Here is a 15,379-nt window from a genome sequence, read left to right on the forward strand (position 1 = left end):
CCCACCCCCAACATGCCCCAGTGTGTGATGTTCCCATCCCTGTGTCCATGTGTTCTCATTGTTCAACTCCCACTTATGAGTGAGAACACGCGGTGTTTGGTTTTTCTGTTCTTATATTAGTTTGCTGAGAATGATGGTTTCCAGCTTCATCCTTGTCCCTGCAAAGCACATGAACTCATGCTTTTTTATGGCTGCATAGTTACTCCTTTGAAGACTGATGGATAGGATTCTTTAAGTTTGCTGCAGGTGATTAAGCATACAAGGACTAAAGGCAGCAGAACTCTTGCCAAAGTAGGGTGCCACAGTAATTCTGCCATGACCTATATTAGGGGAAAGAGGTGGAACAGTAGTTGCAGACTACTTACAGATTTCCATCCTCCAAGTCTTCCAGGCAGAGGCTACAAAATAAAATGCCTTTAAGAGCCAGGCAGGTAATGAGAATGAGTGGTGCATGCCGGAGGTTTGCATAGTAAATATTAGCACTATTCCTTGCTTCCACAAAGGCGCTTTCTGCACTTACTGGTAAAACACACAGTCCTCTGGGTATATGTTTTGTTTTCTCACATTTTGTAGATTCTTGAGCACAGAGAAATATTTCTCCACTACAAGCAAAATACTAAAATATAGGCTTAAGCAGCAACTGTGGAAGGAGCCCCGGAGAATTGGGGAGCATGTTCTCTACTCAAAGAGGACCGAAGCTGTGTGACTCCAGCTCACCTTTAAGGGAGGGGAGTAATGCAGGCCCAGTGTAGCCAGATCCTCTACTTCTTTATTTAACGGAAGCTGGAAATCCAGATTTTAAAAAATGTAGAGTCTCCTGCTTTTGCCGTTTTTCTTTTTCTTCTTTTTTCCTTTTAATGGTGCACGTGTATTTTTTTAAAACTTTGTGCACACCAAATAAAACCCACCCGCCGGGGGCCTGTCTGCACCTTCCCTTCTACATGGCACACTGAATTTTGAAGGGTCCTTGCTGAATGGTTCCGAATCTGTCATTCTGAGTAACCCTCCTCATGCAGCTGGGAGTCTTTGGGATATTCACGACCAGGAGGGTCATGTCTTTGACCTTGATTTAGGCCTTGTGCCCTCAGGGCATGCCAAGGGGCTGGTACAGGTTAGACAGAGGTGTGATCTCCTTTTCTCAGCATAGTTTCCTTCCTGGGGTCTTTATGTCACCTTGAGGCAGGAGCTGGAGTGCTGACTCCTTTTGAAGATCACTTCCTGGCTTTTGCCTGGGTGGAGGTTAGAGAGGAAAGGTGATCCTGGAAACCTGACCAGCTTCCAGGGAGAGATGATAGGCGAGTAGCCCTGGGTGAGCTATTGAGGCATCTGGATCAAGTCCTTCATTTTACAGACAAACAAGCTGAAAGGCAGGAAGCCACGGCATCTTATCTGGGTCCCCAGTTCGTCAGCAGCAGGGTGAGATCCCGTGCTTCCTGCTCCACCACCCGATGCTCCATCTGCTGTGCTTTTTGGCTTCTGCCTCCACTGAGTACACATGACCCCTCCCGGCCATCTCTGGAGTTTGGTTGGGATTTGAACTGACTGAATGACAGAAGTTCAGTACTAAACCTGGCGACCTAGGTAAGGCCAGAGGAAAAGCTGAGGAGGGGAGGAGAAAAATTGGAAATGCTCATTTTCCCCTGGCTCTGAGCAGAATTCACCTGAGAGCCATGCAGAAAAGAGTCTGTTGCTTATTTTGTCACCAGGGTCTGGGGTCTCCCATGTCCACAGTGCCCATCAGGTCATGAGGGGCCAACCTCGCAGTAAGTAGCATTTCCATGGCTCTCCACCAATTTTCACCAGCCTGTTGCTTGAGATTCAAGTGAGCACCTTTCTCACTGCCAGTGCAGGGTCTGCTTCCCTGTGGAAAGCATCCTGACAGGGAAGGCTTGGCTTAAAGAATTGCTTGTCCTGTGATTTCTGACCCATGATTTCCTATGTATTCCTAAGTAGCTATTTTTTTAATCAAAACTTTCAGGTTTCTCCCTAGCACTACCCTTAAAAAAAAAAAAAGAAATGGGGAAATGTAGGGATTTAATTTCTTTTCTTTTCCTGCTTACGATTGGGGGAAAAAAACAGTATAACATTTGTTGAGCTCCTAGTTATTTCCCACTAGGCCCTTTTATATACATCATCTTATGGAGTCCTCAAAACATTTCCAGAGCCAGGCATGGTGGCTCACCCCTGTAATACCAGCAGTTTGGGAGGCCAAAGCAGGAGGATTACTAGAGCCCAGGAGTTGAGGCCAGGCTGGATTACATAGTAAGATCCCGTCTCTATGTCTCTACAAATTTTTTTTTAAAAAAATTAGCCAGTGTGGTGGTGCATGCCTGTAGTCCCAGCTACTTGGCCGACTGAGGCGGGAGGATTGCTTGAGCCCAGGAGATCAAGGCTGCAGTGAGTCATGATCATACTATTGCACTCCAGCCTGGGTGACAAAGCAGTACCCTGTCTCAGGAAAAAAAAAAATCTGGAATGTATGTGTTACTATTTAAAAATGTCCTATGTAATAAATGAGGGGATCAAGGTTCAGAGAAAGTAGGAAATTTACTAAATTTACATATCCCATCTTGAAGGGACTGTGTCTGATCCAGACTATATTCTTAGGCCTTGTGTAGTGACCAGCACAGAAGAACTGCCCAATAAATAGCTTCTGATAATGTTATTTTCAGGGTAAGAAAGCCAGTAAATGATGAGACTTTCATGAAAGATTAAAAAAAAAAAAAAACAAGAAAACCTTGTGAGATGAAAAAAAGAAAGACATTTGCATCATTAATAGTGAGATAAGAAATGTCTGATTCATCTTTCTTTCAAGGATTTGGCTTTATTTGATGTGGTATCTCACTTGTCTTTTCACCAGCCCTGGCAGTATTCCTGACAAGTGGGAGGAAGTGAGACAAGAAATGATACAATAAGGGCCAAGCAGGCAACCCCGGGGTCAGGCACAGTCACTGCCTGCTTGGGCCGCAGCTCCTTCCTGCACCCCCAGGGTCATCAAAGCGCACTTTCTCTTCAGATTCCTCTGGAGAGAGGAGCTTCCGCCTCTTACACTACCCCCTTCCCCTAGGAGGGAAACATTGGTAAACTCAGCAAGGAAGATGATCTCACCTCGTGTTCTTAGTTAATGGGGGTAGACGCAAAACAGCTAAGGAAATTGACTGCGGTAAGGCATTTAGACAAAGCAGGTGGAAACAACCCTGCCTCCCAATCTACCCTTTCCAAATCTGACCTCTAATGTGTGCTAAAGAAATTTAGTTGAAAAGAAGCAAAACCTTAAGTCAATGCTTTGCTGAGCATTGATGTATTGCTTTTATTGTCAGAAAAAATAGCACCACACTGATACTTCTAGCTATAGCTCTAGATATAAGCTTTGCTTATATGAGTCCAACATCATCAGAATCAGAGGAAGAGTTACAGAAGTGGCTTTACAGTCACAGTTCTTCTAGAAGTCTTCCATACTCCAACTGGAGATTTATAGACTGTCCACTGCAAGCCAATGGCAAGTTTGCCCGAAACTCCTACATACACCCCTTCCGCTACTCGTCTTCAAAGCTTGTGTGAGACACGGAAGTCCTGATTAAATGCAGATGACACAGTGTCCTGAGTTGATTTTTCTCATTTAATATTAGACTGTCTCAATTTAAGTAGCTCGGTAAGAAGTGAGACATAATTGGGTCTTGCTTTTAATTAAACATAGACATATATTTATTTATTTACCAGTACCACTGAGATACTGCTTAATTTTCATTAATGCTGTTGACTTTTTCTCTCCTTAGCACGTTCTTGTGAATCATGCTCAGCTGCAATTAGTTGTCCTGTGTTTATCTTTCTGGCTCCACAGCTAATTCCAGTGTAGAACCAATTTATTTATAGTTTTCACTGCTCAGAACATCCTTCCCACTGAAAATTCATTGATAATGCCATAACTCACAGTCTCCTTTTATTTCTGGGTGCAAGGAAGCAAGGGATTGGTTTGGAGGAAGAAGTGAGAGGGAGGTGTCTATAAAATCCTCTTCATTTGGTAGCATAGAAAGGCAATGTTCCTAATGAAGGACACATGCATAGCTTTCTGTTATGATTATGGTGCTGAGATTGGCTCTCTGCATCACTTTCTGTTCCCTCAGAGGCAGATGACAGCCTAAGAAAGAACTCTAGTATAGTTGTTGCATTTCTAAACACCAAACAAACATAAACAGGGAAACATCTTTTAATAGAATGTGACATATTGGTTCACCACACATCTCTGGCCAAGCTGGGAGTCAGGAGCTATGTGGGAAGTAGAAACGTTTCTTTTTAGTTTCCTTTTTTGTTAAAGAATAAGTGTACTATTGGGAGGCCGAGGCGGGTGGATCACGAGGTCAAGAGATCGAGACCATCCTGGTCAACATGGTGAAACCCCGTCTCTACTAATACAAAAAAAAATTAGCTGGGCACGGTGGCGCGTGCCTGTAATCCCAGCTACTCAGGAGGCTGAGGCAGGAGAATTGCCTGAACCCAGGAGGCGGAGATTGCAGTGAGCCGAGATCGCGCCATTGCGCTCCAGCCTGGGTATCAAGAGCGAAACTCCGTCTCAAAAAAAAAAAAAAAAAAAAAAGAATAAGTGTACTAATAACTTTGTTAAACCCTATCCTATGTAGCTGTTAGACATGCTATGCTTACAGGCATGTAGCACATTCTATGTCCTTATACTTTAACCAAGATATCTGTGCTGGACGTGCTCACAGGCATGTCCCAGCTCTCCATTGCTTTTACCTGTTTAGAAAAGTTTTAAGTTTTTAGCCAGTCGGGTTTTAGTTTAGATTGTGAGGTCTGGCTGCAGCCAATGGAGATCAGACACAGCAGTAAGGACGACCCCAAACGCGTAAGGGATGAATTTGTCTGTTTTCCTTTATTCATTGTGCCCTTGTGGCACAATGACTAGCGAGGGTACCCTTCCTGCAGTCCAGGAAGTAAAAAAATTGCATTGCTGAAAGATCCTTTGTCTCAGTGCTGATTTTTCTTTGCGGCACTGAGCATCTATTTCCAACAAGCTAAAATGCTTGCATATTAGGACTGTTTGGGTTCCCTCTCTTTGCAAAATATATACTACTGTAGGCATTAAAGGCTTAATAGAAAACCGTGCTTTAAAATGGACTTGGGGTTTTTAATCAGGCTCTCTTCAAGCAAGTTTCTGCCTCCACTCCAAGGACTTAGGCCAGTTAGCCCTGCGTGGTGTTTTATTCCTGCTTGAACTGGGCACGATCCGTGGCCATATGAGTAGGTGGAGAAGAGGTAAATAGAAGCCACTTCCAATTCACAGCATGTTACCAGCTGCCTTTTCTGCGTTCTACAGTCATTCAGGAGGACTGATGGAACAAGGACTCTAATCATTTTAGAGAAGAGAGCAGGCTGATTACAGTATAAACCTAAGCCTTATCAAAACCCCCAACTGAAATACTTTCATTTGCTAAATAATATTTACTAGGCCTCAATATTTTCAACATCCATCTTCACTCCCAAATACTTGGATTTAGGTTCTGCCGGTTATTAGCCTAAAGACAGCTCTAAGTTCTTAATCACATTCTTTCTGGTGTGATTGGAGAGCCTGCTCTTAACACATTTTCAGAGGTCTTGAGAATCTGTCACTGACGTGAATAAATAAATGAATGAGCTGAGTGATGTTGGCAGGAGGTGCGGGGCCCCAAAGACTCTGGGTGTGCTACAGGAGTGGGCTCCTTTCCTTCCACCTTTGCATTCCAGGAAAGGGCAAATAGGATTACCCAATGCCAAATGTCACCTTCTGTCCTTTGCTTTTACTAAGGGAACCAAAGGGTGGCCTAACATGAATATTGTGCTGGAGTGAACCTGTCTGCAATTTAGCAACACTTGTTATATCATTTTATATTCTCAGTCATTTTGTGTGCTGTTTGCTTCTTTGGCAATAGCCTAGCAGAGGAAAATACACATTCTAGCATATGTTATGCTTATCAATAGACTGTGTCATGGTAAGCTTTTTCCATCCTGACCAATGAATAATAAGAGGAAAAAATAAACAGCTAACACGTATCGAGAGCTTCCACTGAGCCAGGCACCATGCTACCCGCTTTACATGCTTTATCTCATCTAATCTTCACATTTCATCTTCATTTTACACATGAAGACATTGAGGCACAGAGAAGTCACGTCAGGTGCACAAGGTCACACAGGTGGGGAAGTGCAGGCTGGGGCACTCGGCTGTCACATTGCTTCTCTTCTAAATGCCCGCACCGACAGCCAACGTCTTTCATGAGGTGCTCAGAAGAGATGAAACCTAGGAGCATAGGAAGCACCTCTACTCCATGGAAAAGGAAGCAATTATCAGAAAACACTGAGGCTTCTGTAGGTGTCTTTCAAGGGCAAGAATAAATGCGCTGAACTATCCTTGAAGGCACTAATAACTGGGCGGCTGAACACCACCACGGTGATTATTGTTTTCTGGGCTGACACTTGGCTGCTTCTTTCTCCTTTTTACTTTCAGGCTAATAATTAGATTTAAATTCCTGACAGGACTCTACCCATCACCTCAGGGGGTTCTAGATTTCTTTACTATTGCTTGCAAAGACTTCATTTTTAAAAAGCCCTTTGAAGCTATAAGTACGTTACACTAGCAACAGCTTTTTTAAAAAATCTATTATCTTATTGAGTCTTTTGAAGAACATATGCTGCTCTCTCCCTCTAACCTTGAGAGACCAACCCTTATTTTTATCTCCAATTTGAAGAATAAAAATGCCCTGGAGGACGAGTGAAGGGAGAGTCATAAAATGTGGTTTCCACCAGCACTGGTGTCACTGCCATCTGGATTTGGACAGCCCTCAGAATGTGTTGAATCAGGAATTTAGTTTCGTTTTTGATTTAAACAATTTTTTTGTATATATCGTGAAAATAATTATGGTGGCTTTGCTTCTCAGGGGTGGGGGATAAAGAACTGTTCTTTATATGAGTAAATGACGCTCTTGATCTCTGTGGCGGATCGCTCTGAGCAAGGCAGTCAGAGGCAAGATTTTGCAAAGAGCATTTTACCTACCATGGCCCTGCTCTCCTTGGACACCCATGTGGGCGAGTGCACGCACCTGGCTGTGGCCATGGAAAGCTGCTTTTCTCAGTGTGAAGACGCCTGGCCCAAAGGGGCCACTTTAAAGCCTTTGAGGAACAAGATGGGTCATATAAATAAATAAGTTAACTGGCTCAGGTGAGGACCCATGGGCAACCTGGCCTCATTAGCACTGTTAAAGCAACAGAGTGGCCTCCCTGGGGGCTCTGTCACCCACGAAACATCTGTTCTGGGGCCTTTCTGTCACCTTATGACTGCTCTGGAGAATCCCAGTTGCTTCTGAGAAGGCGGAGACCCTGTTGGTCTCTGTACCAAGTCTGATCTATCCGCGCAAGAAAGAGAAATGATTCTACCCAGAAGGGCCAAGGACGAGCTGTGGTAAATTAGTCCAGCCAAGCCTATTTGCTGAAGGTTCTTCTGGGAGAATATATTTAATACTTTTCCAGAGACATAAAAATAATACAAGCATATTTAATATTTAATACTAAATATGATGTGTTGGAAAAAACTAAAAAAAATTTTCTCAGCATAACTTCAAGCATAATTCTTTTAGGCAATTAATAAATGCCCCATCTTCTATCATCATCATCTTAAAGCCAAAAGGTTCTGTAATTTTCTGACAACTTTCCTCGAACACAAATGAGAAAAACTATCTTTGTTGATGCTTTCAAATATATTCTTGCATAGGATCCATGAATCTTTTCTGTTCCATGTAGTAATAGTCGTTAGCAGACAATTCTCATTGATAGCTAGGCATATAGCTAAAGACATGAAGAGATATGGGCTCTACTGAATCCATGATAATCAAATTTAAAAATTTAAAAATCCAAGATACCAACTCAACTGTAAGAAGTGAATACTTGATAACATTGCATTAAAGAAAGGTTAATTCGGGTTACCAAATATATACAATTGCACAAGTGATGCTTATAAACATCACATTCTAAAAATGTTTGGTTGATCTGGGGAAGGAAACTCCCTGGAGAATAAGAGCATTTCCTAGAATGAGCCGCTCGGGAGGCAGGGGCTGGAGGCAGGCGCCACAGGCTCTCATCCCAGGTGGTGGGGCTGTTAGTTCTACAACTGCTGGGGGAGGAGGCTGCAACGGCAGGGAGAGCAAAGGTTCCAGTTGTTCCAGTTAGCATGCCAGAGACATATTTCCCCACAGAATCGGTGACGTATATGATGATTGCCAGAGACACAGGAGTTCACTCTGCCACAGCGCAGCTTAACTACAACACCTTCCACAAACAATACTTATAATAAAAATGTGTAAAAAAGAGAGAGCTCCATGAAAGACATACTCCATGCTTTATTTATTATTATTATTATTATTATTATTATTATTTTGAGACAGTCTCACTCTTTTGCCAGGCTGGAGTGCAGTGGCACGATCTTGGCTCACTGCAACCTCCACCTTCCCGGTTCAAGCAATTCTCCTGCTTCAGCCTCCCAAGTAGCTGGGACTACAGGCACATGCCGCCACTTCCGGCTAGCTTTTTGTATTTGAGATGGGGTTTCACCATATTGGCCAGAGTGGTCTTGATCTCCTGACCTTCTGATCCACCCACCTCGGTCTCCCAAAGTGCTGGGATTACAGGCGTGAGCCACCATGCCCAGCCAGCTTTGTTATTTTAATTATTATTATTTGAGACAGGGTCTCACTCTGTCTCCCAGGCTGGAGTGCAGTGGTGTAATCATGGCTTCCTGCAGCCTCTGTTCAGGGCTTAAGTGATCCTTCCAACTCAGACCCCCAAATAGATGAGGTTACAGGTGCCCACCAGCACACCCAGCTAATTTTTGTATTTTTTGTACAGACAGGGTTTTGGCATGTTGCCCAAGTTGGCCTCAAATTCCTGGCCTCAAGCCATCCACCTGCCTCAGCTTCCCAAAGTTCTGAGATTATAGGCGTGAGGCAATGTCCATCCTGTGTTATAAACAGTACATTTAAAATTTTCAAACAATCCATTTGTTTATAAAGTCAAACCACTTACAGGCTGTTAGTTTAATCTTGAAGAATTTCTTAGGCAACCCAAAGAAAATTAGGAAGCAACATTATAGTTTTGTTTTTTATTAAGGGAGTTCTATGATCAGATAAGATTATTTTAAGTAGAGGCTTCCAGAAAGTCTAATACTATGCATGGTGGTATACAGTCTGTCCATTAAGTGAGCAATGGCAGCAGTTTTACAGTCTGGTGTCAAAACTGACATTAGATTGCCATCTTTAGACTTACAAATCACTTCTCTCCAAATTGGACTTCTTACCAAGCATTTGTCATCATCCAAATTTGAAAAATATACCTAGTCTTTCACAACTGGCTATCATCAGAGCTGAAAAGTTGCTACGTTCTAGTCAAATGATTAAATAAATACTTGCTAAGTAGAGTTCTAACCATTAAGTCTACTATCCTATGCAGTCATAGATACATAAAATAACCAGGCCAGTTATCCATAACGTAGGGGTAAATACTTCATTTCCCTCTGATTTGGTGAATGAGTACTTAGTATGAAGCTTACAAAAAACAAAGATTACTTGTAACACCAAACACTGCCAATTGTGCTTAAATCTCTGAGCCACTGGTAAAATCATGTCTTACCTGGATGGTGTTACCATATCCATTATTTTCTAAAGCTATCAAAGCTAAAGCCTTGAGGTGGAAAGGTGCTGCACAAAAATGAAATTCAGTTGCATTTGGAAGCCTATCCCTCCATGGGAGTTCAATCAGGTTGAGTACAGTTCTGTGCTGCACAGAGCAGCTTCCAGTGCAGGAGGCAGGCCATTAAATGCTTTCTGAACTTCATTAGTTACCCCTGCTGAGAGTGAAAAGTCCTCATAAGTACATAAAATTTAAATTGCCTATGACGTAAGGAATGAGATGGTATTTTGCTGCCAAATATTATTTTCTATTCAAATGGTCTACAATCACACATACAATGCAGAATCATAGAATACAGACCTGAAGGAATGAAGTGTTGACTAGTAATACTGTGCCCCAAATCAAATGACATCCCATGACCCCCAGAGTTTGCTTCAGGTGAACTTCCCCTCCACCTGGCATCTCCAGCCAGGTACATGTGCTCAGCTGGAGCCCACCGCCTCCACTCCAGTCTAGACTCAGGAGTCAGCCAGGCTAGATCAGAGCACCAGAGATGCTTGGCCTCAGTGACTGAATGAGGCATGGCATGTGACCCAGTCAGAGCACCGAGGTGCAACCCAGGGTGGACAGGACTATTAAGAGTGAGACATGAGCTCTTTTTCACCCCTCTACTCTTCCTGAACCTGGGAGAAAATGGGTTTGGGATGGCAGCTGGCCATTTGCCATCACAGGAAAACTGGGAGAGTAAAGCCACACGAAGGACAGTAAAGCTGAGAGCTGGCAAGACATTGTGTCCTTCACACTTTTCGGAGGCCCAGAATCCAGTTGCGTCTTAATTTTCAGGTTACATTAGCCAATAGATCCTATTTTTCTTAGATTTAAGTTTTCTGTCACTTGTAATCAAAATAGTCCTAACTGATAATTAAAATGGAGGACCATACATTTCAGTCTTGAAGAGGCTTATCTCATTCTACAGGTAAAGACAGACACTGAGATGCAGGGAAGATGCTTCCCAGGTCCTCTGCTAGCTGTAGTGTACCCAGGACTAGCACCAGGTCTCATGTGATGTTTGCACTGCACCATGGAAAAAATTAATTAAAAAATAATTATGAAACACATTGGACTGGTTTAAAACTTTTAATTAAAACTCTGCTCTAATTAAAAGCTTATTGGGTATTATACTCAAAAAATTCATAATTAATATTTTAAATCATTCTTTACATTGTTACCTAGAATATAAGCAACTTAAAAATACATTAATAAATGAAATTTTTCAGAAATGTGCTTGTGGTCTGCTGTAGCAGCAATAGAAATAGCCCAACAAAATAGCTTAAAATGTTTTATTAAGTATATATAATATTACAGGGTAATATTTACAAAGTTATGTTTCTTTAAATAAAAAAGTACCTTGGCAAAGATTGCAGATATTCAAAGCTTCAAACAGTGATAAATTGATTTAATACATATAAAAAAAAAAAAACTTTAACGGTAACACAGCTGTAAAACAACTTTGGTCTTCAAATCACTGCAAAAAAATGGCTACTGACAAATAGCACACCTTTAATTGCTATGCAAAAAAGCTCTCAATAGAGGATCTTGCACATAGCAACACTGGAGTTCTCTTTATTTAGAATGGTTACTAGATAAGTATACGATGTGGGATCTAATTCTCAACGATGGCTTTTTGTAAATAATGCTCCATTTAATAAAAACAAAATGTTTTCTTCTCTCACCAGCCATGGTAACATCAATTTTAAGATTTAAGATGTTGTCTTACAGAAAAGCTTAGTACAAAGGCTTTCTTTGTTTCAAAAGGAGAAATTTACGAGAAAGCTGGTCTTCAACGATCATAATTAAGAGCTGTCAAAGCTAAAGGCAGAAAACTTCCTGCTCACTCACTGCTCATCTCTTCAAAGCTACCTGGAGAATCCCTAGTAGTCAATGAAAATGACTTAACAAAGGACCCCCAGCGGGCGATGGCAGTTAGTAATTTAAAATATGACACAAGTAAAACTGTTTATAAAAGAAACCCTCAACCAGATAAAATACAATAAAAGATAAACAATTGCCCGACAATCATTTCTCCAGTTTCCAACAACAGGTAACTTAGGAGTATGTGTTTCCATACATACACCACAGATCCCCCTTTTTGAATACCCATTTTAAGACAAGAGAAACCTAGAAGGTTGATTAGAGCTTAATTTTTATTATTGAGATGGAGAAGTAAGCTTATCATCTTTTGAGCTTTGTTAATGAAAATAACAATTTGGTGGTCACTTACTAAACTGACTATAGCATCCTGAAAAAAAGAAATACTTCCAATTTCGGGGTAGTCCCGCTATTTTAATTCTGACATTCTTAGGGATTTAAACAGAATGGACCTGGAGTTTCCAGGAGAAAAATCATTACCTTTGAAGGTTTTTAGAGCATGTGAAATTTGTCAAAAAAAAGAAAACTCACGCTCACCCTATTAAAAAGTGATAAATCTAAATGCACCTAACTTTCAATCATCTGTAACTTATGTACCTAGCGTCTGATGTATGCAAAACACTGCAGGAAGAGAGAATGGAACAAAGAAACGCTCTAGCTACTGAAGGAATTTTAAAATCAACGGAGAGGAGCAAGACCAAAAAACTAAGAGAACTAAGCAGAGATACATCGTTCTATTTCCTATATACTATAGGAAAGGTAATGAAGAGATGAACGAGCAGCTACACAGATGGAGACAGACTGCCAAGGAGAGCTGGGGAATGGGCTGCAGGGCCGGAGAATGTTTTGAAGGAGAAGACAAATTGAATTTTGCAAAAGTGGCTGGAAAGGTTGTTGCAGAAAAGGACAAATGGTGTCACTGTGAGAACAGACAATAAATAAAACTGAATGGAAGAGTCGACAGCAGAAACCAATCAGGGAGTAGAAAGCATATTGTGGGACAAAACAGATACATGACGTTCAAATGCTCAAAACTGTCTGCATTTAAATGTGATGTGATGAAATTTGGGAGCTATTACGAATCTGAGTTAAAGAGAAGCAACTGGCCCAATGATGCCCAAGCAGGAGGACTCCTGCTGCTGTGGTCCCTTATCCAGAGAAGCTGATAACTAGTGAAGTAAGAGTTGGTTTCATGTGGCATTTCCTCCGCTACCTCTGGTGGCATTGTCTAGGGCAGTGAACGCCTCGAAAGGCAGGCAGCATTGAAGAGAACACAACGGATGGATGAGATCCAAGAGTGAACCCCAAATTAATGAGAGTTTACTACATATTAAAAGGTACAACTTTAGTTTATAAAAAATTTTACTATAAAGATTTTCATACCTTTCCTAATAGGAGTTTGGCTCTTTTTCAAGTCCATCTGCTTTTCCCCCGCTTTCATCGAAACTGATTTTTAAAGTAACAAACTATGTTAGGAAAATGTAAATATTTTCAGAAGGAAAAAGTGCAGCAGGAGCCATCAGATTTGTATAAAGGAATACAGCTCCCTCTATATATGCTAATATTTTGGACAGCTACACAATCAGGGAAGAACATATATATATATATATATACGTACATATAGATTTACGTATATATTTGTGTATACATAATATTTTTTTTCAGGGAGAGCTGTCTTGCTAGTATGTTCAGTTTTCTGAGAGGCCTCAGCAGGTCATAAATTTAGGTTTGCCATGGGCAAACTACTTGGCCCCAACATGAAATATGACAATTAATTTGGCATAAAAGAGGCACACAGGAACATCTGATGGACTAAGAAATAACTATTATTAATGCAACTACAAATATTAATATCTTATTACACAAACAGGAAGAATTACGTAGTTTTACAGGGTATTGGTGAGCAGTCAAAAAGCGTGGTGAATTACCTAGAAGTTTTAAAAGTTTTAAGTGATCAAATATTTGCATCAAATATAATTCCACCCAATAAAGAACTTTGTATTTAAATGTTTTTACTAAAAGCACAAAATTAACCTTTGCTCTCCTGTAGGTACCCCACCTTTGTCCATACAGAAGATGCATGTGCCTATCTCATACATATGCACATACAAACACACACCCACAAACAGGTAAAAAACGAGTGCTAAAAGTCTAAAAGTACTCCAGGCGATCACAACTGTCAGAACGTTAATTTTCTTCTAACCGGGATAGGAAATATGGGTTTTGTTTACTTTTCAATCATAGGGGAAGGGGAGTACGAGGCAGGACTACAGGAGGAAGGTGATGAGCGTTTATCATGCAACATAGATACAACAGTAATAAACCCTGTTCAAGGGCTGGCCTTTGGGCCTGATGGTGACACACACTTTGTTGCCATGCAGGAGACTCATAGTTCAAATTTCAATCTTGCTTTTTCATGCCCCAGATCAGAAAAGAAGTGAAGAAACACTGTAGATTTTTGCCTTCAAATCAGAGGAAGGGAATACATATGTTACAACCATAGCTATTTTTGCTGAAAAGTGTGAACACAGTGCTCTGAGAACAAGTCTGGCTCCTTCCTGCAACTGGTGCTACCGTGTCACTAGACCATGTTCAAAGAGGAGAAAAGGTGCTACATCTTGTACAGCAGAAGCAAGTAACAGCAGGACAAGACAGGGCTTCAAGGGGTTATGTGAATAAAAGGAAAACATATCCAACAATAAAGGTACCCGAAATCTGGGAAGGACCTGTTACACTGTTTGCTGAAGGGGAAATGTGTGAATGGCAACCCCCAAGAATGAGGACCACTATCTCCATCAATATCACATCATACGGAGATGGTATACAAGATGCTCCCAACCAAATTCCTGCCTGTACTTAACTTATTGTTCCCTTGACCCAGAAGTGGCAGACGCATCTCAGCTAATGCCATAACTGCCCAAAGCTGCTGTGAACCTGAGTTGGCAAAGGTTTGATGGAAGCCACAGGTATCTCTGGGTAATCACCAGGGAAGTGCTAAGTAATTATCACCCTGAGCCAATTTAAACTGGTTACCTAGAGGCCAGAGGCCCTAGGACCTGAAAGGCATCATTCTTGGAAACTGTCCATTCTACTTTTGCCCCTAATTGATTAAAAGTAATAACAAAAACTGGATCTCAATTGGGCACACAACATAGATCATAATTATTTTATTAACTAAATTACAGCTGCTTTGAATAAAAACTTAACTAACAATCACGTAAGGGCCTCATATGTGACAACCAGTTACTCTTCTTGTTTCTTCTTCCCAACAGTGAATCATCAAGGCCATGGTGCTTAAACACAAGTGTATTCCTTTCACGTCTTACTACTCTCCAAATCAGAGTCCACCACTTCACTTCAGTTATTCTGGAAAATCGAAAAATGAAAACACAATCACTATTCGTGTCTATTTTCTATCCATTAAAAAGTTGATGCATTAAAAAAATAGTTTCAGATATACAGTATCTAAAAATTAAGAAAATACATCTGCAAAGGTCAGAGATATAAACCAGGCAAATCATTAGCCTTTTTAAGTTGTGTAAGAAAAAGGCCAATGCTAAATGAAAGTAAAAAATCAACACAGTCTGATAATCTCTGTTTGCTGGGTTGGCTGAGGAAAAGCCGAAAGATGTTGATTCTACAAAGCAAAAGACATTGATCCTATAATAATATTCTATCATATTCACTTTGGATCTCCACCATTCATTCAATGTAAGTAAAATAAACATCTGATCAGCAGTAGATGAAAGGGGAAAATGGTACTGACTCTGATCCCTAGGAAGGC

At 41.1% G+C, this 15,379-nt stretch overlaps 1 protein-coding gene across 5 annotated transcripts in view; it reads right to left on the minus strand.

The window, feature by feature from the left end:
* Positions 1–10,991: 10,991 nt before the first annotated feature.
* The window catches only part of CD47 (CD47 molecule), a 48,208-nt gene continuing 43,820 nt past the window's right edge, over positions 10,992–15,379 (minus strand). For all 5 annotated transcript variants that reach the window (XR_002478257.2, XM_021669077.2, XM_021669073.2 and 2 more), the window contains one exon: positions 10,992–14,961. Coding sequence is in view for 4 of the 5 variants with exons in the window: in XM_021669077.2 (XP_021524752.2) it covers positions 14,953–14,961 (9 nt within the window). In the remaining variant the exon portion in view is untranslated. The remainder of the gene's footprint in view (positions 14,962–15,379) is intronic.

Source organism: Aotus nancymaae, unplaced genomic scaffold (genome assembly GCF_030222135.1).
Source record: "Aotus nancymaae isolate 86718 unplaced genomic scaffold, 86718_ANA_hifiasm-v0.15.2.pri h1tg000011l, whole genome shotgun sequence".
In the NCBI taxonomy this organism is placed as follows: Eukaryota; Metazoa; Chordata; class Mammalia; order Primates; family Aotidae; genus Aotus; species Aotus nancymaae.